We start from the raw sequence: 27,298 nt of genomic DNA on the forward strand, positions 1-27,298 counted from the left end.
TGTCTTGCTGTGTTGCAGCTGGTTTCCCAGCTGACTTTCCTTTCCTCTTGGTAGGCTGGGCCTTTCTTCCAGACTCCAGCTCTACTTTTTCACCCTGAGCCTTGCACTGTGCCCTTGTCTTGACACACACCAGTTCAGGGATACCCAGCATGGCTGCATGGGTTTTCAGTTCCACCTCAGCCCATGCTGAGGACTCCAGGTCATTTCCAAGCAAACAGTCTACTGGGATATTTGAGGAGACCACCACCTGTTTCAGGCCATTGACCCCTCCCCACTCTAAAGTTACCATAGCCATGGGATGTACTTTAGTCTGATTGTCAGCGTTGGTGACTGGATAAGTTTGTCCAGCCAGGTATTGGCCAGGGGAAACCAGTTTCTCTGTCACCATAGTGACACTGGCACCTGTATCCCTCAGGCCCTCTACACTTGTCCCATTAATTAAGAGCTGCTGCCTGTATTTTTGCATGTTAGGGGGCCAGGCAGCCAGTGTGGCTAAATCCACCCCACCCTCAGAGACTAATGTAGCTTCAGTGTGACACCTGATTTGCTCTGGGCACACTGTTGATCCCACTTGGAGACTGGCCATTCCAGTTTTAGCTGGAGTGGAGTTAGAAGTGGTATCTTTCTTGGGACAGGCCTTGTCTCCAGTTTGGTGTCCAGACTGACTACAGTTACGACACCAGGCCTTTTTGGGATCAAAGTTTTTACCCTTGTACCCATAATTGTTTTGTGAAGAGGCTCTGGGCCCACCCTCCTGTGCAGGTTTTTGGGGGCCTGTAGAAGACTCTTTACTATTTTTGGTTTTGGCTGTCTCACCACCCTTCCCCTGGGGAGGTTTTGTGACCCCTTTCTTTTGGTCACCCCCTGTGGAAGTTTTGGACACACTAGTCTTGACCCAATGGTCCGCCTTCTTTCCCAATTCTTGGGGAGAAATTGGTCCTAGGTCTAGCAGATGCTGATGCAGTTTGTCATTGAAACAATTACTTAACAGGTGTTCTTTCACAAATAAATTGTACAGCCCATCATAATTACTTACACCACTGCCTTGAATCCAACCATCTAGTGTTTTTACTGAGTAGTCTACAAAGTCAACCCAGGTCTGGCTCGAGGATTTTTGAGCCCCCCTGAATCTAATCCTATACTCCTCAGTGGAGAATCCAAAGCCCTCAATCAGGGTACCCTTCATGAGGTCATAAGATTCTGCATCTTTTCCAGAGAGTGTGAGGAGTCTATCCCTACACTTTCCTGTGAACATTTCCCAAAGGAGAGCACCCCAGTGAGATTTGTTCACTTTTCTGGTTACACAAGCCCTCTCAAAAGCTGTGAACCATTTGGTGATGTCATCACCATCTTCATATTTAGTTACAATCCCTTTAGGGATTTTCAACATGTCAGGAGAATCTCTGACCCTATTTATGTTGCTGCCACCATTGATGGGTCCTGGGCCCATCTCTTGTCTTTCCCTTTCTATGGCTAGGATCTGTCTTTCCAAAGCCAATCTTTTGGCCATCCTGGCTAACTGGATGTCCTCTTCACTGGAGTTATCCTCAGTGATTTCAGAGTTGTTGGTCCCTCCTGTGAGGGAACCAGCATCTCTGACTATTATTTGTGGAGTCAGGGCTTGAGAGGCCCTGTCCTCCCTAGATAGGACTGGTAGGGGGGAATCACCCTCCAAGTCACTATCATCATCCTCTGAGTTGCCATCCTCAGAGGGGTTGGCCTTTTCAAGCTCTGCCAACAGCTCCTGGAGCTGTAGTTTGGAAGGTCTGGGGCCCATTACTATTTTCTTTATTTTACAGAGTGACCTTAGCTTCCTCATCTTAAGATGGAGGTAAGGTGTGGTGTCGAGTTCCACCACATTCATCTCTGCACTAGACATTATGCTTCTAAAAGTTGGAATACTTTTTAAGAAACTAAAACTAGTTCTAGGATCTAATTCAAACTTTTACCAAACTTTTAAACTCTAAAAGAAATACTAAACAGGATCTAACACAAGGCCCTAGCAGGTCTTTTAAGAATTTTGAAAAATAGTTCAAATTGCAAAAATCAATTTCTAATGACAATTTTTGGAATTTGTCGTGTGATCAGGTATTGGCTGAGTAGTCCAGCAAATGCAAAGTCTTGTATCCCACCGCTGCCACCAATGTAGGAAGTTGGCTCTGTATGTGCTATTTCAAAGTAAGGAATAGCATGCACAGAGTCCAAGGGTTCCCCTTAGAGGTAAGATAGTGGCAAAAAGAGATAATACTAATGCTCTATTTTGTGGTAGTGTGGTCGAGCAGTAGGCTTATCAAAGGAGTAGTGTTAAGCATTTGTTGTACATACACACAGGCAATAAATGAGGAACACACACTCAGAGACAAATCCAGCCAATAGGTTTTGTTATAGAAAAATATCTTTTCTTAGTTTATTTTAAGAACCACAGGTTCAAATTCTACATGTAATATCTCATTTGAAAGGTATTGCAGGTAAGTACTTCAGGAACTTTAAATCATTACATTAGCATGTATACTTTTTACATAAAACACAATAAGCTGTTTTAAAAGTGGACACAGTGCAATTTTCACAGTTCCTGGGGGAGGTAAGTTTTTGTTAGTTTTCACAGATAAGTAAGTCACTTACAGGTTTCAGTTTTTGGTCCAAGGTAGCCCACCGTTGGGGGTTCAGAGCAACCCCAAAGTTATCACACCAGCAGCTCAGGGCCGGTCAGGTGCAAAGGTCAAAGAGGTGCCCAAAACACATAGGCTATAATGGAGAGAAGGGGGTGCCCCGGTTCCGGTCTGCCAGCAGGTAAGTACCTGCGTCTTCGGAGGGCAGACCAGGGGGGTTTTGTAGGGCACCGGGGGGGACACAAGTCCACACAGAAAGTACACCCTCAGCAGCGTGGGGGCGGCCGGGTGCAGTGTGCAAACAAGCGTTGGGTTTCCTTTAGTTTTCAATGGGAGACCAAGGGGTCTCTTCAGCGATGCAGGCAGGCAAGGAGGGGGCTCCTCGGGGTAGCCACCACTGGGCAAGGGAGAGGGCCTCCTGGGGGTCACTCCTGCACAGAAGTTCCGTTTCTTTAGGGGCTGGGGGCTGCGGGTGCAGGGTCTTTTCCAGCCGTCGGGAAATGGAGTTCAGACAGTCGCGGTCAGGGGGAGCCTGGGGATTCCCTCTGCAGGCGTCGCTGTGGGGGCTCAGGGGGGACAACTTTGGTTACTCACAGTCGTAGAGTTGCCGGAGGGTCCTCCCTGAAGCGTTGTTTCTCCACCAGTCGAGTCGGGGTCGCCGGGTGCAGTGTTGCAAGTCTCACGCTTCTTGCGGGGAGTTGCAGGGGTCTTTAAAGCTGCTCCTTGAAACAAAGTTGCAGTTCTTTTGGAGCAGTGCCGCTGTCCTCGGGAGTTTCTTGGTCTCTTGGAAGTAGGGCAGTCCTCTGAGGATTCAGAGGTCGCTGGTCCTGGAGAAAGCGTCGCTGGAGCAGGGTTCTTTAGAAGGCAGGAGACAGGCCGGTAGGACTGGGGCCAAAGCAGTTGGTGTCTTCTTTCTTCTTCTGCAGGGGTTTTCAGCTCAGCAGTCTTCTTCTTCGGTAAGTTGCAGGAATCAAAATTCTTAGGTTCAGGGAAGCCCTTAAATACTAAATTTAAGGGCGTGTTTAGGTCTGGGGGGTTAGTAGCCAATGGCTACTAGCCCTGAGGGTGGGTACACCCTCTTTGTGCCTCCTCCCAAGGGGAGGGGGTCACATCCCTAATCCTATTGGGGAATCCTCCATCTGCAAGATGGAGGATTTCTAAAAGTTGGAGTCACTTCAGCTCAGGACACCTTAGGGGCTGTCCTGACTGGCCAGTGACTCCTCCTTGTTTTTCTCATTATTTTCTCCGGCCTTGCCGCCAAAAGTGGGGGCCGGGGCCGGAGGGGGCGGGCAACTCCACTAGCTGGAGTGTCCTGCGGTGCTGGCACAAAGGGGTGAGCCTTTGAGGCTCACCGCCAGGTGTGACAGCTCCTGCCTGGGGGAGGTGTTAGCATCTCCACCCAGTGCAGGCTTTGTTACTGGCCTCAGAGTGACAAAGGCACTCTCCCCATGGGGCCAGCAACATGTCTCGGTTGTGGCAGGCTGCTGGAACTAGTCAGCCTACACAGATAGTCGGTTAAGGTTTCAAGGAACACCTCTAAGGTGCCCTCTGGGGTGTATTTTACAATAAAATGTACACTGCCATCAGTGTGCATTTATTGTGCTGAGAAGTTTGATACCAAACTTCCCAGTTTTCAGTGTAGCCATTATGGGGCTGTGGAGTTCGTGTAAAACAGACTCCCAGACCATATACTCTTATGGCTACCCTGCACTTACAATGTCTAAGGTATTGCTTAGACACTGTAGGGGCACAGTGCTCATGCACTGGTGCCCTCACCTATGGTATAGTGCACCCTGCCTTAGGGCTGTAAGGCCTACTAGAGGGGTGACTTATCTATACCTGCATAGGCAGTGAGAGGCTGGCATGGCACCCTGAGGGGAGTGCCATGTCGACTTACTCGTTTTGTTCTCACCAGCACACACAAGCTGGCAAGCAGTGTGTCTGTGCTGAGTGAGGGGTCTCCAGGGTGGCATAAGATATGCTGCAGCCCTTAGAGACCTTCCTTGGCATCAGGGTCCTTGGTACCAGGGGTACCACTTACAAGGGACTTATCTGGATGCCAGGGTGTGCCAATTGTGGAATCAAAAGTACAGGTTAGGGAAAGAACACTGGTGCTGGGGCCTGGTTAGCAGGCCTCAGCACACTTTCAATTCAAAACATAGCATCATCAAAGGCAAAAAGTCAGGGGGTAACCATGCCAAGGAGGCATTTCCTTACAGTGTGGGTTTATTATTCTGAAAAGTTTGATACTAAACTTCCCAGTATTCAGTGTAGCCATTATGGAGCTGTGGAGTTCGTTTTTGACAGACTCCCAGACCATATACTCTTATGGCTACCCTGCACTTACAATGTCTAAGGTTTTGCTTAGACACTGTAGGGGCATAGTGCTCATGCACTGGTGCCCTCACCTATGGTATAGTGCACCCTGCCTTAGGGCTGTAAGGCCTACTAGAGGGGTGACTTATCTATACTGCATAGGCAGTGTGAGGTTGGCATGGCACCCTGAGGGGAGTGCCATGTCGACTTACTCGTTTTGTTCTCATCAGCACACACAAGCTGGCAAGCAGTGTGTCTGTGCTGAGTGAGGGGTCCCCAGGGTGGCATAAGATATGCTGCAGCCCTTAGAGACCTTCCCTGGCATCAGGGCCCTTGGTACCAGGGGTACCAGTTACAAGGGACTTACCTGGATGCCAGGGTGTGCCAATTGTGGAATCAAAAGTACATTTTAGGTGAAAGAACACTGGTGCTGGGGCCTGGTTAGCAGGGTCCCAGCACACTTCTCAGTCAAGTCAGCATCAGTATCAGGCAAAAAGTGGGGGGTAACTGCAACAGGGAGCCATTTCTTTACAGTAGGGATACCAGAACAACAACACTGAAGGGGAAGGAGGCAGCACAAACTGGAATGAAAGGGAAGAGTCCGGCACCAGCTGTGAGGCAGGGGAAGGAGCCTACACCAGCTGGGAAGAAGGGGAAGGAGTCTGCACCAGCTGGGAAGAAGGGGAAGGAGTCTGCACCTGCTGGGAAGAAGGGGAAGGAGCCTGCACCAGCTGGGAAGAAGGGGAAGGAGCGTGCACCTGCTGTGAAGAAGGGGCAGGATTCTGCACCAGCTGGGAAGAAGGAGCCTGCACCAGCTGGGAAGAAGGGGAATGAGTTTGCACCAGCAGGCAGAGAGGGGAAGAGCCCATCCACCCGTGCCAGGAAGGGTAAGGGATCCCCAACCCATGACTAGGAGGAGAAGAAGCACTCTACGCCAGCAGAAGTTGTGAGGCAAACACGGCCACCACCAGCAGCTGTCACAGGGCCCCCACAGCAAGGGCTGACCATAGTTTATTATGTTTTGGTTGTAAATGTTTTGTAGCTGCTGCTGCTAGCAGGGGGGTTGGAGACACTACTCCACCATAGCGGCGGAGCTGCCCTGCTCTATCCTCTAGAACAGTTGCCTTACTCATTGCATCCAACAAACATTGTTTGGGCTTGATTGCTCCATTCAATATAGTGTATCGCAAATATTCTGTTTGTTCGGATACCAATACACATTTCTCACGATTCAACGATAACCCAAACTCCTCCAATTGTTTTGCACCATTCTCAGAACGATGTTGTGTTCCTCTACTGATTCCCCCATGACCAATATGGTGTCCTGGAAATAAATTACATGTTTTATTCCCTCAAACATTTGTGTCATCATTTGTTGAGAAACACTCGCCGCCGACACTAAGCCAAATGGCATGCGAGTGAACTGGAATGTATCATCTGGTGTTATGAACCCGATTAATGGTTTGGACTCTTCGTGTAATCTTATTTGATGATAGGCACTCCTCAAATCTATTTTTGAGAAAAACCTACCGTCCCTTACCAATGACAATAACTCATTTTGGGGAGGGGAAAACTATCAATTACAATATTCTGAGATAAAGACCATAAGTCCACACAGAATCTCAGGCAACCGTCTGATTTCTGTGTCATGACAACCAGGGAGATACCTCCACAGGTTCTATGATTCCCTACTTTAACATTTCATGCAACAGTTCTTTCACACCATCCCTCACTAATAATGATACCCTCCTCAGTTTATGTTGTACGGGAACGGCGTCCTCCCTCAATCTAACTTTATGGACATAACCTATCAAACATTCCAGCCTTTTCTCAAAAACATTCTTTTCACTGTCCAATACATCTTCCAGTTGAATTTCCTCCACCACCATTACTTGGTTGGGTGCCTTAAGATTTATTATAATATTTAAATCAACTTGGTGCATCCATCCCAATATTGGAGGACCATTTGCTGATACATAAACCTTGCGTTCTGTGCACCTCATCCCATATTGTATGCACCCTCTCATGTATCCTACTATATCAATGGATTCTCTTTGGTTTCCCCCCGGAATAATGCAGTGCTTAATTTGTAAATAAAAATGTGCCAGTGCCCTAAGCCGTCCTCTTAAACACGCTGCTGCTGCAATTAAATGTGGGAATGGAATACTGAGACAGCGTAATCCTGAAGCCATCTCTGGCCTCTTCAATCCAATTAAGGCCACTCCCTGCCCCTTCAGCTCACTCTAGCAGCTTTCTGCTCTCTCCCATTGTCACACTTGTCTTTCTTTCTCTTCCTCCGTCTTTCCCATATGTGTCTTTTGCTCGCCGCAAATGCTTGAGGCAGGAGAATAAGCGCCGGCCCTCAGAAATAAGTGCCGGTGCTCAGCACTGGAAACAACAAGTACAAATTAAGCACTGGAATAATGTCTTTTGGCAGCTTATATTCTTCCAAGGTGCCTTGAATAACTTTTCTGGAATCAAGGTATACATTGATCCGGAATCAACCATAAGCTCTACCTCACATCCGCATACTCTAAATTTTGCAGTTGGGCGAGACATCCTTCTTTTGTAACAGATGAAAAGTTACTGGTGCTTGCACTGCGCATACATTTAAAACCCAACCAGCACACACTATTCTTTAGGGGTGCAGGTCACTGTGATTTATGAGCTGTGCTCTCCTGCAACCGCAAGACGAGCACATGAGTAAGATGAGTGCCGCATACACCACTACCACTGATCTAGTTTCGATGGAGTTGGCTTCCGCTGTGTGACGTGCTTACGTGTGCACACTGACCTCCTTTGAGCACACTTTACTCTGGCTCCCAGTCACGCGACTCTATGGGGGTCATTGCTGCGTGTTTTTTGGCTCCCTGAATAATCACAGCCACGCGACATCATAGCGTGTTACAGCTGTGCGCTAGCTGGAACGTAACAGCCACCTGGCAAGTCCTCCTCTGAACGCTAAGATGCCTTGCGGATTTGTTGCATGGTGAATCAACAATAAATTTAAACAAATCGTACCTTGAAATTACAAATGTGGTCCAGGTACCGAGTACGCCACACCACACCAAAACGGATACATACATTTCCTTCACCCCCGTAGATTTCTGGGACCACCCAGGTTATTTCTTTTCGTTCAGTTCCTTCTGTTCCGTCTAGCCGATATCTAGTCGTCGACAAAAATTTTACAAGAGTACTTTCCCAAAGATTACTCACTCCAGATTCCTTTTTCATTAGATTTATTGGAGAACACAACCTGGCATCAGTCCCCTTCAAGACGCCAGGGGAAACTGACATTGTTGGAACACACAACACCTTACAATCTAGAATGTAATACATCATAACACATTTATCATAACATCTGCCCTTTCAGTATCTTTGCCTGCACAGTGTAAATGTGACCTGTGGCCTGGACTTTCCTATGCATATCCAAAGGGCACGTGGGCACTTTCAGGTATCTCTGCACATGATTAAACTTCAGATAGTGACAATTGCCAGGTGTGAGTGGCATATTTAGGATATGGAATTGTGTGCCCACATTTAGTTTTAAATGGCCACTTCTATCAGCCCTGTTCAGCTGATTTACAATAAGAGAGAGAAACAAGCACTGACAACTCCAACAGATTGCATACTTATAATGTAAGTAGAAAGCTGTTGGCTTTTCTAAGGGTTGTTTATAAAATATTGTTTAAAAATGTAAAATAGAAAGAAAATCAAAATACTGGCGGAAAAGCAAAGACATAACTTATGTTACGTCAATACTGTGCATTGCATTCAATGTTTTTAATCTTTATAAATGGCATGGTTTATTTTGGAAATACATTTCACTCAGGAAAATGTGAACACAACTTAGAAAGATTAAGAAAGTGACAGAATGTAAAGGGAAACACTTGCCATGGCCTAATTTACTTTCCACAGGAGTCAGCCATTTGGTCTTCTGTTGTGGCCCATCGAGCAGATTTACAGGCCTCTATAATAAGAATCAAGCTAAGTATACCTTCTGCCCCAGACGCCAGCTAAGTGTGTACATTAGATGGCTCTTCTGGCCCTTACCCCAGCACTTTAAAAGCCTTTGTGCACCATATCTTATGCTTTCAATATGTGGAATGCAGGCAATAAAACAAAAATGATCCTTCAGCAAAAATATCCTGTTTGCTGTGCCTTTACAGACAAGCTGAGAGGGGTGTGGAGCAACACAGCACAATGGGCAGATTTTTGAGGCGGGCAGAGCACATGTGGGAGAGAGCTAGAAAATACATGCACTATCATGGAGTGTTGAATGAAAAAGAAGAAAGTAGTTCCCTAAATGTGTGCAATGGGAGGATACAAGTCAGCCAATCAAAAGGATTGTAAAGAGCCTATGCTCCAGGAAAGCGACACACATAAAAAAAGAAAGGCAAGATAAGAAGCAAGCAAGCAAGAATGACAAAGCAAGTACTTTAATTTATGTCTGTGTTTCAATGTGTATAAAACAATTCAGTTTACCATATGATTCAAAAGCTGCGAAATGCATCATGTCTGTGTCACACTACACTCAGCCAGTCATTACTTTTTCCCTTGTCAACAGAAAACTGGCTTTGAGGACTTGTGATTTTGCTTTCAGAACTACAACGCATGCTCAACAGTGTTGGATTATAAGCCAGGCTAACTGATGGCCACACATGTCATGGGCCAACTTGGCTACCGCAAAATGGGTACTATGTAGGCATGTATTCTTGAAGTAACTGTGCTCTGTGTGGTGAGCCAGACTTGGGACATCTTGGTCTTCTCTTCTTGCCCTCTTCTCCCCACACACGCAATGGCTGGGATAATTTCTGTTTTACTAAAACCCTGGTGTAAGTGTGACTTTGGATCCAAGTTTGAAGTGTACAACAATTGTGAGACTGAAGTTTAGTTGTAAGTGTGGGATTGTGGCCCATTCCTTAATGCAAATCTGTGATTCAGCAGCTTTATGAGATCGGAATTCTGCTATAACTCTGAAGACATTTGATTTAAGTGAGGCTGGATTTCACTGGCAGGTGTAAGATCGGAGGTAGCGTGTATAACCAGGTTGTTTTACAAGTGCCTGGAGGGGTCAAGTCAATGTAAACGACACATACTCTATTTCACATTTCTACTCACCACCACACTATTAAGAACTAAGTACCAGGACAAGATAAGAGAACCTCTCTGGTCGTTCACTTATGGTACCTAAATGCTTCCCCATAGACTCACAACAATACACAACTACGCACTCTGCCCAGTCAAGCTATCTGGCACCCATCTAGTAAGTGCTCAATAGATGCTACAATACAATACAATACAATACACCAGAACCAGTCCTACAAATGAGATCATGATCCATTCCTAGGGAGGGGACTGGGAGAGGGTTCTAACTGTTATGGCGAGTGGGTCTTGGTGTGAAATCAGATCTAGTTCCTGGTTTCAGACTGAAGTGAGCTTCTAGTCTGAGATCAGTGTACAATGGTGTTGCATCATTCTACAATCATTGGTGTTAGAGTCAAATTTTGTTTCCCCATGTGATAAGATCAGAATTTGATTGTAAGGGTTTGGTTGTGTGACCAGAGTTCAGTAGTTGTTATAAGATCAGAATCCAATCTTACAAGCAAAATGCGTGTGTGTAAATCCAGATATATCTAACGTTAATAGTGTTTCATGTTTAGGTGATATGTCGACAAGTAAATCTTCATGGACACCAGAGAGTGAAGACAGCGTATCTGACAAACTGCAGCGAAAGATGAGGGCATCTCCACTGGTGCCAGTGGGTGAGTAGCAGTAAACAGCATGAGCACATGCAAAGAAACAGCAGGACACATCCCTCATGCAGTGTCTGGTGTTTTGGAAGTCCCACAATTTACCAAACCTTACTGTCCTAAACTAATACAAAGACACTGTATTTGCCAATTGTTTATGAAGATGGTATTTTTATTATAATGCATGTAAACATGCATATGGTATTTCTAAAACGTGGATCTAGCAAAAAGGCAGCACATTCAGGCAGTGCATGTACATATTTCGTTGAAAGCAATAACACCTCAGGATATAAGGTTTTCTCTGCACAGGTAGTGTGTCCAATGAGGTGTGTTATGCAAAGTCTTACTTTCTTTTGCACAAATTTATCTAACTTGCTCACTCTAACTCTGTTGCTCTCATATGCTCTTTGTTTTGCTGTCATACACTATCTCACATCAACTCCTCATCCACCTTTCACATCCTAGCCCTAAGTTAAGTTTGCCACTTTCAACAGATAGAATGTTCTTACTATCACCCAAAACAATATTCGCTGAACCCCGATAAGCATGTTTAAAGCCTCTTAATACAAGACCATGTTCAGTGAGGAAAACAACAACACACAACACAAATCCCTCTTCAAGGCTGTGAAGCACTCCACCAACCCTCCTCAAGAACCGCTTGTTTCAGATGACAAATGCGAAACCATCAACCTCTTATTCACTGGAGAGACCAACAAAATCTAATCCAATATCATTACCAACTCCATGTCCCCTTACTTCCAGCCATCCCCCATTGCCTCAGCAATAAATGGACCTCCTCCAATCCAACCTCTCACATGGATCTATCCGATATCCTGAACTTTCCCAATGCAACCTCCTATGCAACCCTTCCTACATATTGTTCCAAGCAGAGGCCCTCACACCCCATCTTCACATTGCCAATGCCTGCATAGCCAAGGAAAATGTTAAATGCCCGTAAGACAGGTCAGATGCTTCCCCTAAAGAAACCATCTCTGGGCTCAGGCAACCTCACCAGCTTCCGACCTATTACCCACCTATCTTTAATACAAAAAATCATTAAGAAAGCAGTTGCTACTCAGCCATAAGAACGCATCTGCAAGACTAACTTTCTTTAGGACTGCCAGTCAGGCTTCAGACCACTCTATAGCACTGAAACAGTCACACTTCAAGTAGTTGACAATGCCTTCTTTCTCAACAAGAAAAGGTCCTGCTGACCTTTCTGCGGCCTTCCAGCTCTGATCAACACCCTGAAAACATGCCTGGAAATTATAGACAGTATTTTTAATAGTTCACATCCCACCTGATCAATCGGCACCATCCCGTGCAAATAGCAGACAAACAGCCCTACATTCAAATCTGGCTCTTCACTTTGAACATGCCTTTCTTAACCCCCATGCTCCCCCCCCCCACACCAGAGTCTATACCACCTCTCTGGGATACCCCTTCAATAAAAACCTCTTCTTCAAGCAACACATTGCAAGGCAGACCAAGACTGTTTGATTCCAACTCTCACTCTGCAAGCCGTTTCTCCTGGAAGATGACTTCAGAAACCTACACCAGCATTAGTCCTCTTCGTGCTGACTGGTTCTCCTCACTACCACACTAACTCCCCTGAAGGGAATCAAACCTGCAACAGCAGGCTCATCAGTGGCTTACAAAATTCAACCACATCAGCCCCACCAGTGCTTCAGCTGTAACAGAATGAGTTCCACGGCCCAAGCGCAGCTCAGAAGCCTTTGGCTGGCGCTATTAAATATCAGCACGCCAATTACAAAGGGTGATTAATCTTGAATCAACCTCAAAATTCACTAGGAGGCACTCCTTTCCCCTTAATCTCACTCTTGCAGGTTCCTGCTTTCTCCCTTTGTGACCGTCTTGCAGTCCTTCTTTTTTTCTGTGTGTTTATTTTTCTCTCTCTCTCTCTCTTGCGCGCTCTGAAAAGGTCTGAAGAGGAAAAATAAGTGCCTGGCCACAAGAAAAAGTGCTAGTGACCCCACCGGCAACCACCAGCTCAAATTAAGTACAACCACATTAAAAGATCTACACTGGCTCTCATTCCTGCTCGGATTTTCTTTAAGACGATCTGCACCACTTATAAAGCCATCAACAATGTGACCTAAACTTACCTGACAAGCACACTAGCCAAGCCTGTGAAACAGTGCCACCCACGCACACACTCTCTCTCACTACAATGCCAAAACTGGTACTTACTTATCTGTGAGTGGGTTGGCACTGGGGTGCTTTTCCCAACTTCAGCAGGTGATTTCAAATTGTATGAATGTACGAAGGGTCGCTGCTAAGCGAGTCGTTAAGTTCTGCTGCTGCCTTTTCTTATGGCATTCTGTCCCCACCTGCACGTTTTGCTTTTTGCAAGCTTCCATTCTGTTTACTGTTCATTCAGGATGCTAGTTCTTTGCTCATAGTTTTCCTGGACTGTTTCTGCTGGCCTGCTCTTGTCACCTTACTTTTAATCTGAGTTTAGCCTCTTTTCTGTTTTCTGCGTCCTTGTGTATTATATTTTCTCCTGGGTTCCCTTGAAGGAGAGGCTTTAACTGGCCTGGGGGTCTTTTATGCCTGCATTCAGTACACGCTTCTTGTTCTGATGGCTCCTCCACTTTCTGGTTTCATTGTTCCAGTCCACATATCAACCTGACTTTCTGAATGTTTTTCCCCTGTGCCAGTCCTGACGGGGCTTCTGTGATAGTATGTTTTTGGACTGCTGTCATTTTGCTTTTTCTTTTACTTAGGACTGGGATGAGGAACATGGAAGAGGAGGTAATGGAATAGCTTACTTGTAATTTTCATTACTCTGAGTCCAAGTCTTCCTCATCACAGTCCTAGCTACCCACCCTTTCTTCTGTGTTCAACTTCAGGGGTAGGAGGGTTGCCTGAGACTTCAGAACATTTGTTAGAGGTGGTCCTCATTTGTAGATTCCTGAAAGTGAGAAGCTAGAGTTAGGGGCTACAAGTGTTTGTTTCAACATTATTCAAGGGCTAGAATAGGTCAATTCTGTCCGTGGAGCAAACCTTATGTAGCTAGGGCTGGGATGAGGAAGAGTTAGAGTTACAGTCGCAGTAAGGAAGATTACTAGAAAGTAATCATGACAGTGATGGGAACAAATGTTGAATAAAAAATATTGTGTTACTTAAATATTGTGTCACAATATAGGCACTAGAAAAATATTGAGAAACAGAATATAGAAGGTAAGTATATTGTTTTTCTGTGATTATAAAATCGTTTTTAAAAATATTATTTTATATAATATTGCTTCCCTTAATGTAGTTGTGTTTAATATAGTTTTTTAAATATTATTATGTTTTAATTAATTAATATGTTCATGTTATTATTGTTTTTTTTACAATTTATTTTATTTTATGGGGGTTATTGGATTTTTGTGGGTAGTAGTGATGTACGTGTACTTATTTAAAATGTATTTATTTTGTTTTTTGAATTAATTTTGCATTGTTCAAATGTTATTATTTACATTTTCTATTGTATATATGTTTTATTTTGAACGTGCACTTAATGTTATACTGTTCGGCAGGTAAATAAATGTTTAATATTAATTTGGAATGGTATTTGTAACCCCTCTTACACTTTCCTTGGAATGGAGTGGGAATAGTAAAGCTGAACCCCTCCAAAATCTCAACTTTTTCCCTGCTTTTGCTTACGTTTGAGTGAGAATAGTAAATCAGGTGCTGGAAGATGCTGTTGCAGACTCACGATCCAAGGCAGAGATACTTCTTCGTATACGAAGAGGTGTGTCTTGCTTCCTCCGATGTTCCTTTGGCACAGCCTCGAATGGGTGGGGGCACCCAAACCTGCTGATTCTGATCCCGGTGGGCTCTGGCATGGGGACTGTGTTCTCTGGTGTCAGCGGGCAGCGGCCCAGTAATTATCAGCCAGATCAGTGGCATTTATGGTGTACTCCGCTTATTGTGCACTTATTCCTGAAAGTAGGGGGCGCGCTCTCCATATGGTATCCTGATATTACAGGGTCCCTTTGGGGGTAGAAGGGCAGCGTTCATTGTACGCTGGGGAACAGGGACACACTATATCCAACTTGAAGGTTGGAGCGCTCCCCTTCAGCACTTCGGCGAAAAGTGCTCACCAGATTCTACATGTGAATCGATGATCCAAAGCGCTTCCCACGTGCTGTGATTGCAGCATAAAGTAACACCACAGAGCACACCCGGGTGTTGGTTTCAGAGATCTAAGGAGCAGGGAAACAGTGCTCTCTCTGCGCTGGGTTCCCCGGGAGGCATTAAAGGGGCACAAAGGGGGCAGGCAGGTCAGCACAGCTGAGTAGGTGGCAGTTCCTCCTGACAGTCCTTGTGGGGGCTGGGCCCTCCAAGGTCAGAAGCAGCTGGAAGCAGGGCAACAAACAGAAAAGCAATCCAGTAAGCCTTTTAAGCCACCAGGCAGCAGCAGGTAGCGGGGCAACAACATAAAAGCAGTCCAGATGAGTCCTTTTGTAGCTCAGCAGTCCTTCTGACAGAGGTTCAGTCCCAGGTCCAAAAGTGCTCTAAAATCATGGAGTCAGAGCCCCTGTACCTATACGCAAAATGTCTTTGTTCAGGGGTGACTTCAAAGGAACCCTTTGAAGTGAAACACAGCTCCCTTTCAACCCAGCCTTCTCTCCAGACATCAGTAGTGGGTAATCAGCCTATTGTGCGATGGCAGGACACAGCTTATTGACATATAACATGTGAACGACCCTCCCTCTCCCCAGCCCAGGATGGCTATACATATGCAGATGCGTCTTCTGTCACACCCAGCCCCTCCTGTGTTATGGCTGTCTGTAAAGTATGCACCAAATGTAGCTGTCACTCTGCCCTAGACGTAGACTAAAGTCAGGCTGCAAAGCACTAGCGTTATAAGCAGAAAGAAATGCCTACTTTCTAAAAGTAGCAACACATCAAAATGATGGACGGAGTACTGAAACTTTTCTGACACTCACCGCCAGTCACAGATCTGGGTTACCTTCATTGTTCTTTTGCTCGCCATGCCACCCTAGTTTGGAACCAACCATATGCAAATCAGTTTTGATCCTGCTTCCCATGTGTGCTGCTTTACTCTTCAGAATATCAAAACTATGCACTTCAGGATATTTTAAGGCACAATGTAAAGCAATCACTCTCAAACACCTTCGTAAGTAGAATAATCAAGTTTATTTAAGGGGCAAGTTCTCAGCTAGCAAAACCAAACCACACTAATATATATATATATATACATCAGGAGAATAACATGAGAATAATGATAAAGATATAAGCACTCTGTGAATAATTGCAAGAGTAAGTGCATATAATACAAGCACACACAATATACCTCAATGCTCAATAGCATGAAAATGACTGCAAGAATAAGTGCATATTACGCGCGCACACACAATATACTTCAATGCTCAATAGCATGAAAATGACTGCAAGAATAAGTACATATTACGCACGCACACACAATACACTTAATAAATTGAAAAGCTTCACCGAAAAGAGCGTCTGCATCCCTCCGCCGTACACAAAGCTGGGGAACCCAAATCAGCTGGCACAGGGAGCCTCTGTTCGGGTCAATCAGTCCTCCTGGCGTTGCGTCCAACCCAGAAGAGAGTTCCTAAACCAGCCCATCCAGGCCCCCAACTTTTATAGTATCTACTAACGCCCAGGAGTCTTTTCTAGAAAAAGACCCCCTCCTTTACAAATTGTGCAATCGGCGGTACCTTGTTCACCCTTCGAGACGTCTCCTCAGAACGGGCCAAGTTCCCAGGAGAGGACTCCAAGGTGAAGCTTCCATTCCTCCTTGTGTACAGGCGCATCCCCCTGTTGTTCTAACTGATAGCTCGTGGAATGTAAATAGCGCCCTTCGTACCAGGCAGATGGAGCGAAGTTGAGCAGAAAAACACCCCACCCTTCAGCTTGCCGAAGCTTGTGGAAAAACACAGAACAGTGCCTTACGCACCGAACCAGACTCGACAAAATGGAGTCGTGAACCAAAATGGAAGCGAAGGCCAATGAAAGCAGAGGCCAATGGTCCACACTCTGCACCACTGTTTACCTTGCACGTAGTGCTGCCACATGCACGTAGTGTATGTAGCAATACATTTCCACCCTTGGACCATTTGGCCAACTTACAACTAAGTATATCCTATAAGCTGAAATGGCAATGCTCTTGGGCGAAACTGAGATAGAAGATTAGGCACACACTGAATACAACAACATAATGAAATTAAAATAACTGTTATGATAATGAGTACACCAAAGATATAACGCAGTTGGCCTAAATTAGGCAGCCATCCAAAAGCCCAATCCCACCACCCCTTGTCAACATCCTGCTGCACCCCCTTCACCAACTTATGCAGGGCCTCTATGTGGGAGTTGATTGATATGGAGTGGTCGGATAAATTGAAGCAACATAATCCTTCAAAATCACTGCAGCCATGGTTGTGTTTAAGCAGTAAATAATCAATAGCAGCGCGATTCTGCAAAGCAGCTCTTCTAATTCCCTGTACATCTAATAACAGCTCAGCTAAGGCAGCTGATGTATAGTTAATATTCTTGACTACTAAACATGCAAGTTTATTAATAACTCTGGTATTATATACTGCAAGTCCTGGCACCCCTACGATAGAACCAGCTAAACTAACATATTCTGTTTTGGACAGCAATGAAATTTCAGAATCACAGTCCGTAGGTAATTGAATAGTGTCTCTGGTATAGCGAGGGTGTAGAGCAGTATCCATAGGAAACATGAGAAAGCCTAAGCGTGACCAGGCACAAGGCCCTCCGGTTAGATTGGCTGGAATATAAGTAAAAGAAAGATTACCACAAGAAAAGAGCCAACCTTTAGGCAACTTAACATTTTGAATGTGGCTGGCCGCAGGCACCACATGTTGGCAAAACATCGAATTATTTACATTCAAACAGGTTAGGTCAGTCCGTGAGTGGCACAACGTCTGTTGTGCAGCAGTTAAGTTTTTGTCTCTTTTCTCCAATTTGAGCTGAGCACATTTACCTATTTTCATAGGATCACAGGTCAATGAATAGCACACATCCCCATTTGAGATGTTAAACGTGAGTATAGATGTCATGTTCCTCCACAACCGCCTGCCCACCTCCGGGCAATGACGGCAGTACTCATAGAGTGACAGATGGGAGCGAACGTCACTCACATCCACCATTCCATCCTGGTTTGTATTGTTAAAGATGTGTAATAATACAGCAGCAGGAGTGGGCACTGCCACTAGACAAGTGGTAATCAAATCTTGAACGCTTTGCATGTTACTCATACAGAAGTGAGATATATTCAGCACTTCCTGCGCTAGATGAATCCAAACATTGTTCGGTTGATGCAGCAGCGTTGGCATCTGCGGCTGACGGTTGAATTTTTGGGCAATGAGCCCCTCCCGCTCCCCGGTGGAGTCTCCCGAACGGGCTCCATACACCACACTCATGGCACAGGCACTCCACAGGATGATCTGAAAAGAACAAAGGACAAAACACGTATTATCATTCTCGCAGATAGCATTTGTCAGCGGGAACATGTTCCCATTTGTCTTGACCAGGTCGCATAACTACCAGGACATTGTCTGGTCCAGTGGCGATGACATCAGCGGGTTGAGGAGGGTTATTTGGGGATTCAATCCACACTGTGGCCCCTGGGTTCTTGTCAGTAGATCCGAACCCTCCTTTGCCTCTCACAGTGAGAAGAGCTGGGGCGCTCCCCTTCTTAACAACACCTCCATAAACCGGCATAATGACAATTTGGGCAACGCGATCACCAGGTTGCACCACTAGGTCTGTGTCACCACTGTTCAAGAGAATGACTTTCAACTCGCCTTGGTAGTCTGCATCTATCACGCCTCCTAAAACTTGGATGCCCCTCAAGGCAAGCCCAGATCGAGGGGCGATCAGACCGTAATGCTCAGGGGGAATCTGAATTCCCACCCCAGTTTCAATCAGAGTGATGTCTCTAGGTTTCAATCGATGCATGTGTAAAGCATGTAAGTGAAGTCCTGCAGATTCTGGTGTGGCTCGATATGGGGCCAAAGCTCCTGGAGCTGTTTCCCAATACACAATGGTATTGCTCGTTGTAAACGGATTAATCTGTAAAGCAGGTGTGAGCATTCTCATGAGAGGTGTCTCAGCATTTGTAAGGGGTCGGTTGTTCAAAATTTGCAAAGCATCATACAAATTATCCCTCCACCCCTTCAGTGTCCCATCATTCAGTTTACGCAATTGTTCTTTCAGCAACCCATTCATTCTCTCAATCAGTCCCGCTGCTTGTGGGTAGTAAGGTATGTGAAAAATCCACTCAATATTGCGTTGTGCACAATAGTCCTGCACTAGTCTGCCCTTGAAGTGGCTGGCGTTATCACTTTGAATCTGGAGTGGCACTCCATAGTACAGAATCAACAGATCTAGTGTTTTCAGGGTGCTCTGCTGAGTTGCGCGCTTGCAGGGAAAGGCTATGAGATAACCAGAGTAAGTGTCTACCACAGTGCAGGCATACTGACACCCTCTGCTCACTGGCATTGGTCCAATGTAATCAATCTGCCAAATCTGTCCTGGCAATTTACCTCTACCTAGCTGGCCTCTCACCACCTGTGGGACCGGTCTGTGCTGTGCATGCTGACAAATGGGACATTCAATGATCGCTGTTTTAATCAAATCTAGGGGAAGATGCATCCCTCTAATCTCAGCCCACCTGTGGGTAGCCTTTTCTCCAAGATGTCCGCATTTCTGGTGTGCCCATTTAGCCATTCCCACCAAATCAGAACTCTGCGCCTCCACTTCAGCCTCTTGAATCTTGGCTCGATCGTCTGCAAGACAATTGAACCATCGGTCTAATGAATCAGTTGGACAGTGAGCGTCCACATGATAGACAGTCACGGTGCTTTGAGGTAACATTTCCCAGATCTCCTGCCATAACTCCTTCCCCCATACCTCTTTGTTATGGATTTTGTACTGATGTGCATGCCACGTGGGAAGCCAAGTAGCTAACCCATTGGCGGTAGACCAAGAATCTGTATAAATGTGACATTTTCCGGGTAGCTCCTGTTTTAAAGCCTGATACACGGCATAAAGCTCTGCATACTGGCTACTTTTTCCCTGTCCTGTAGTTGTCAAAAGCTTCTTGGTAACAGGATTATAGGACACTGCCTTCCAGTGCCTTTTCGCTCCAACATATTTTGCTGAACCATCTGTGAACCACACATGTTTTTTGTCATCTGCAGACAAGTCTGCGAACGGCTGGCCCCACCCTACTGGGGATTCACACACTGAAGGTACATCATGCAACATTTCGGAATTCTCCACTGGAGCCTGCGCTACCTGCTCATGCAAAACGGAGGTCCCTTTTGGACCCGCTCGTGCCCTGTCCTGGACATACCATTTCCATTTTATAATGCTGGCTTCTTGCGCATGTCCAATTCTATGAGTTTTTGGGGAACTCATCACCCACTGCATGATGGGAATTTCAGGCCTTAAAATCACATTGTGTCCCAGTGTAATTTGCTCAGTATCAACCAGGGCCCAATAGCAGGCCAGCAGCTGCTTCTCAAAGGGAGTATACCGCTCTCCTGCCTCAGGTAACTTCTTTGTCCAAAATCCCAGGGGCACCCTCTTTCTTCCTTGTTTTTGCCATAAACTCCAATTGGCATACTGCCCCTGGACTGTCACATTCAACTCAATGTCTCCCTCTCGAATCGGCCACAAATCCAAAGCATGCTGAATGGCGTCTTTCGCCAATTCAAACGCGCGCTGCTCCTGCTCTCCCCATTCAAACGCATTTTTCTTTCGTGTAACTTTGTACAATGGGGCCAAAATCTGAGACAAATGGGGTATATGTTGTCTCCAATACCCGAATAGTCCAATAAAACTCTGGGCTTCCTTCCAATTTCGCGGTACTGCGAATTCCTTAATCTTTTGTTTCACTTTTGGCAACACTTCTCTGTGTCCCTGATTCCACTGAATGCCCAAAAATTTCACGCTCTGAGACGGTCCCTGCACTTTCTCGGGGTTAATCTCCCACCCTTGATTCTGCAAATGTTCCACCACCCTGTCTAGCTGAATTTGCACCTGTTCTTGCGTCTCTCCCTGCATCATCACGTCATCTATATAGTGAGAAATTTGCACTCCAGGAACCACTGGTACTTCATCCAAATGCTCTGCCACCAGCCGGTGGCAGATAGTGGGGCTATGTAAATACCCCATGGGTAATCTACAGAAGGTGTACTGACGCCCCGCCCATTGGAATGCCAGCTGAGGCTGGCTCTCAGTAGCTATTGGTATCGTAAAGAAGGCATTGGCAATGTCAATGGTTGCATACCAAGTCCCACTGTGTTTCTGTATGTTCTCAATCAAGGTAATGGTGTCTGGGACCGCTGCAGTCAGAGGAGGTGTATGTTTATTCAATTGGCGATAATCAATGCAAATCCTCCAACTGTTATCACTTTTACGAACAGGCCAGAGGGCATTATTCCACGCAGTGGTGATGGGAACTATTACCCCGGCCTCTAGTAAATCATGTATAGTCTGGCTAATCTCCTCATGTCCTCCCGGTATTCTGTACTGTTTCATTTGAATCACCTTAGTAGCTTGGGGAAGTGTTACCGTAGGAATCTTCAACAGCCCCACCCTTGCGGCGGCTATTGATATAAATCTTTTGGAACCAAATTGATAACATCCATCTTCCAAATGTAGGGTCATCCCTTTCAAAATGTCAATTCCAATAATGTATTCGGGAATGGGCACAATCAGGACAGTGTATTCTCTCTTTGGAAGTGCCCCTATTTTCATGGGAACCACTATCTGCACTGCCGGGGTTTCTTTTCCGCCCAATCCCGTAATGGTAAAGTACTGTCCCCTGAATTTTCTTGGATTGCCATGAATCAAAGTGGCCTCCGCTCCGGTGTCAACGAGGGCTCGAACTTTTTGAACATTTCCACGTTTCCAATAAATTTCTACTTTGACATGAGGTCTGTTATCTTTGCGAGCCCATCCCTGCACCGGAGTTTGGCCTGTTTCCTAATCTATTTTCACTCTGCGCACATCAGAGTCTGCCCAAGTCAAATCTGGATACAGTTTGCGGTAATTCTCAGGGAACTCCTCCTCCCTGTCTCTGCTTCGCAACCTCTCTGAGCTTACCAGCTCCCTCTCCCACTCTCTTCCTCGAGTTTTCCCAGAACCTGTCAATTCCCGGTCTCTCTCCCTGCTCCGGGTTCCCTCTGCGCTTCGGTGCTCTTCCTCCCAATTTCCGTCCTCTGGGGATCTCTCTCTACTGTGGGGTTTTCTCCCTCTCTCTCCCTTTTCATCCTCACGCTCCTCCCCTCCTGCCTTTCTCTGGTTCACCACTTTGTTATCCTTCTTGTTCCCTTTCCTACTCCCCTCCTTTTTATCCAAACCGCGTTTGCGGTACATTTCCCACAGGTCCTTGGTGCTTATCCCATCAATTTCATTCCTGGTCACCCCATCTCGCATCAAGGCCTGAAACATGTCTCGCCTTGTCACCCTGTTGTTATCAGTACGATTCTCAGACCGTGAATTCCTCTCTGGCTTAGCCCATTCTCCTAAATCACTTAACTCACGCACCGCTTCTACCACCTGAGACAATGGGTTACCCGTCTGATTAATTAACAAAGTCATGATGACATGCTTATATGCAGGAGGAGCGGCCCTAATCAGCCGGTTTCGCACAGACACACTTAAAATTCCATTCATCAAATCATGGGCATTACCCATAAAGATAGCTGTTTTCATCCCTTCTTCCTTCAATCTCTGTACTGCATCTCTCAAAGTATACCAAGGTTTATCATTAGGCGGCCAGTCTGACTCTGTCGGATACTTCTGAGCACACCCTTGCGCAGCTAGCTCTAACAAATTGGTCATGGGACCATTCCCTGGATAGGTTCTAAACTCATTTTGAATAACCGGGTCTGTACTTAACATACAAAGCCTCGGGGCGTCGCCGTGATCCAATTGGACCCCCTGGCCCCCCATATCGTGCACCCGCACCAACCACGTAAGCAATGTTTCCCCAGACCTCTGTCGAAATCTGTCTATCACATCACTTAGTTCTTGCTGTGTATAATCCTCCAGGGCATCCAACATCACCCCTCCAGGATTAGCTGGGCTATGCTGTAACTTTCGCCGATATATGGGCTGCGCACGGACAACATTCCTGCGCTCTGTCTTCTCCTGTCTAACATCTTGGCAGTCATCGCCCCCGGACCCATCTGAAAAATCAGATGTATCCCAGATGTTTCCATCCCAAAATTCAGGGTCAAAGATTAATCCTGCCTGAGAGATAGCTAAATGCACCTTCTTTTTATTAACTTTCCCTCTTCGTTTCTTGTGTTTATATTTAGCTACGCTAACAGCCGTTCTCTCCGCAACCAGTTGGTACATTTCCAACTTATCACTTAATAATTTATTTTGACAAGCTAGCATGGTAGAGGAATTTCGGGCTTCTACTAACTCCTTCTCCAGCTGCTCGTGGTCTTTTTGTAACTGTAAACATTTTTCATACAACTTTCGGTACACAGAAAGCAAGATCCAGCCTCGCCTCCCCAATGCACAAACCTCCCTTCCCTTGTCAATTGAAACTTTCCGTAAACATATAAGAAGATCTTCAGGTTCCACATTCAACATACACGCATTCCAATTTTCACACAAACCAGCACAACGTGACCATTCCTGAGCTAAAAGTTTATATGGGGCGGTTTCCCACCCCAGTATTTCTATGTCTGGATTTGCTACATGAGAACCTGCTTTTGAGCTCGCTTTAATCTTATTAAGCATTTTCCCTTTTTTTTTTTTTTTAATCCTGCCGACTACGCCAATTTGTGCTGCTTTACTCTTCAGAATATCAAAACTATGCACTTCAGGATATTTTAAGGCACAATGTAAAGCAATCACTCTCAAACAACTTCGTAAGTAGAATAATCAAGTTTATTTAAGGGGCAAGTTCTCAGCTAGCAAAACCAAACCACACTAATATATATATATATATACATCAGGAGAATAACATGAGAATAATGATAAAGATATAAGCACTCTGTGAATAATTGCAAGAGTAAGTGCATATAATACAAGCACACACAATATACCTCAATGCTCAATAGCATGAAAATGACTGCAAGAATAAGTGCATATTACGCGCGCACACACAATATACTTCAATGCTCAATAGCATGAAAATGACTGCAAGAATAAGTACATATTACGCGCGCACACACAATACACTTAATAAATTGAAAAGCTTCACCGAAAAGAGCGTCTGCATCCCTCCGCCGTACACAAAGCTGGGGAACCCAAATCAGCTGGCACAGGGAGCCTCTGTTCGGGACAATCAGTCCTCCTGGCGTTGCGTCCAACCCAGAAGAGAGTTCCTAAACCAGCCCATCCAGGCCCCCAACTTTTATAGTATCTACTAACGCCCAGGAGTCTTTTCTAGAAAAAGACCCCCTCCTTTACAAATTGTGCAATCGGCGGTACCTTGTTCACCCTTCGAGACGTCTCCTCAGAACGGGCCAAGTTCCCAGGAGAGGACTCCAAGGTGAAGCTTGCATTCCTCCTTGTGTACAGGCGCATCCCCCTGTTGTTCTAACTGATAGCTCGTGGAATGTAAATAGCGCCCTTCGTACCAGGCAGATGGAGCGAAGTTGAGCAGAAAAACACCCCACCCTTCAGCTTGCCGAAGCTTGTGGAAAAACACAGAACAGTGCCTTACGCACCGAACCAGACTCGACAAAATGGAGTCGTGAACCAAAATGGAAGCGAAGGCCAATGAAAGCAGAGGCCAATGGTCCACACTCTGCACCACTGTTTACCTTGCATGTAGTGCTGCCACATGCACGTAGTGTATGTAGCAATACACCATGGGAATAGTCGAGCCCGAACTGCCAGGCCAGGTACTCACTGGAACAGAAACAAGCATCCTGGGACCAGTTTTGGGGAATCACCCCTCATCACCCAGGCTAGCTTGAATCTAGTGGCACAGTGAGCAAAAGACCCATCACTGGAACAGAAACAAGCATCCAGGGGAGTCTTTGCTGACCCCCCCCCAATTGTTGGGTTTTGTTATTTTAGGGGGTGACTATTACTGTGTAGCAGACCCAGCTCTTGATCGCTCACACCCCACACCCTTGCAGGACTCACCGGAAGTCAGCGTACTTCGAATGTTATCAGCTTGGCAGGCAGAATGCAGGTTGCCGGATTCCTGATGTCTTCACCACCCAGGTGAACGGGGTTATTCTTTCTTCTCCAACCTGCACGAACTACTCTGCACACCAGATATCCATGAACAGGTCTGCACCACTGAATACCTCTCCTACACCATATCTGATCATAATCTCCTCTTATTTGGACTAGGATGGGAGAGGGCATACCCCTGCATGTTTTGGAGGCTGCGTCCAGTGGCCCTAGGAAACCTGGTCTTACATGACACAATTGGGGCAATCATTACACAAAATACGGGGACCGCAGTGTCTCCTCAAATGGAATTGGACGCATTTAAGATGGTGTTAGACCTGACAGCCTTAGGGTGGTCATCCCCCAACTTTCTGCCTACTTCCCTCTATTTTTCTGACCCTGGTTTTGCTGGTTTTAAGGCTCTGCACACTTTACCACTGCTGACCAGTGCTAAAGTGCATGTGCTCGCTCTTCTAGACATGGTAACATTGGTTCCTACCCAATTGGTATATTTAATTTACTTGTAAGTTCCCACTAAAATGCACTAGAGGTGCTCAGGGCCTTTAAATTGAATGCTACTAGTGGGCCTGGAGCACTGATTGTGCCACCCACAAAAGTAGCCCCTTAACCATGCCTCAGGCCTGCCGTTTGTAGGCCTTTGTGTGCAGTTCCACTGCCACTTCGACTTGGTATTTAAAACTACTTGCCATTTTCATACAAGGCACCCCTAAGATAGGCCCTAGGTAACCCATAAGGCAGAGTGCTATGTAAGTAAAAATGCAAAACATGTACTTATGTGTTTTACATGTCCTGGTAGTGAAAAACTCACAAATTCGTTTTCCACTACTGTGAGGCCTGCTCTTCTCATAGACCAGCATTAGAACTGCCCTCATATACTTTTAAGTGGAAGAATCTTTTTGGAAGGAGAAGCCCTGTCATGTTTAGTATGGCCAGAATGGTAATAGAAATCCAGCTTACTGGTGAAGCTGGATTTAATATTACTATTTTAGAAATGCCACTTTTAGAAAGTGGGCTTTTCTCTGCACTTACTGCCATTTGTGCCTTACAGCCTGTCTTTAATCCGCGTCTGGTCTGTGCCGTTTGACAGCTCCCATTGTGCATTCGACCCAGACAGCCATAAACACAGAACACTCATATCTACATTCATCTGCATACTGAATGGTTCTCCCGGGCAGGAAAGTTGGAGGGGCTCTCTCCTACACTTCAAAGGCCAGTGGCCTGCCCTCACACAAAGGACTGATAACCTCCATTAGGGATCCTGGCAGACAGGACTGGGCTGAAAGGGGAACTTGTACACTTCTAAACCACTCTTTGAAGTTTCCTCCACTTCAAAGGCTCTTTTGGGTATACATACTGGGTCTCTGACCCCACTAAATCAGACACTTTTGAATCTGCACCTGGACTCCGTCACAGGGCTACCTGGCTGCCCAAAGGACTCATCTGGACTGCTTTACTGAGAAAGACTGCTACCTGCTTGTTTCCATGCTGCCTGCTGGCCTCTGACTCTAATGGAAGGAATCTGCCTTCCCCACAAGGGCTTGGATTGAGCTTGCCTCCTGTTCTGAAGTCTCAGGGCCACAAAGCCCAGAGAAGAAAATCATTTTGCGTCAGAAAATCGACACAGTGCCTACAGAAATTGACGCAGCACCTGCCTCGCAGTTGAAAAATCACAGCATCGCCTACCCAATGGATGCAGCGCCTGCTCCTTCTACAAGCGCGTCAAGGATTTTCAATGCATCGTCCCTGGGTGTCAAAATATCCCTGCATCGCAGTGAGGAACAAAGGCTGCGCTCCTGGAAATCAAGATATCACCATGCAGCGTGGTAAGAAACTATGCATCGTCTGTGCCGTGGTGGAAAATCTTACGCAGAGCCTTAGTTTTCAATGCATCTCCTCCTCTGCTGCCCCTGTACGTCGTTATTTTTGATGTATCCCAGGTACTGTGTGTTACAAGGATATAATCACTGATTCTTAAGGATTGAGACTCATTTAAACCTTTAAAAAATGATATCTCGACTTATGCATATTGGATTTCTGTTGTTTTGATCTTGTTTAATTCAGATGAATATCTTTATTTCTAAACTGATGTGGAGTACTTTTTGTGGTGTTTTCACTGTGTTACTGTATAAGTTATTGCACAAATACTTTACACATTGCCTACTAAGTTAAGCCTGCCTGCCATGTGCCAAGCTACCAGAGAGTGAGGACGGGATAATTTGGATTGTGTTGTGACTTACCCTGACTAGGATTGTGGTCCCTACTTGGACAGGGTGCATACCTCTGCCAACTGGAGACCTCAATTTCTAACAGGTGGTACTTAGGGGTTGGTGTTTATCGGAGTCTGTGGGAGTCCGGGAGATTCTGCTGCAGGAAGCCCTTACCTCTGAGGACACTTTGCGGCCTGTGACAATG

At 45.8% G+C, this 27,298-nt stretch overlaps 1 protein-coding gene across 1 annotated transcript in view; it reads left to right on the forward strand.

Moving 5' to 3' along the window:
* HIGD1B (HIG1 hypoxia inducible domain family member 1B) overlaps positions 1 to 27,298 on the forward strand; it is a 158,856-nt gene that overhangs the window by 50,050 nt on the left and 81,508 nt on the right. Inside the window, exon 2 of the mRNA XM_069237935.1 lies at positions 10,589 to 10,690. Within this exon, the coding sequence (XP_069094036.1) occupies positions 10,589 to 10,690 (102 nt within the window). The remainder of the gene's footprint in view (positions 1 to 10,588; positions 10,691 to 27,298) is intronic.

The sequence above is a fragment of the Pleurodeles waltl genome, chromosome 6, assembly GCF_031143425.1.
Source record: "Pleurodeles waltl isolate 20211129_DDA chromosome 6, aPleWal1.hap1.20221129, whole genome shotgun sequence".
Lineage (NCBI taxonomy): Eukaryota > Metazoa > Chordata > Amphibia > Caudata > Salamandridae > Pleurodeles > Pleurodeles waltl.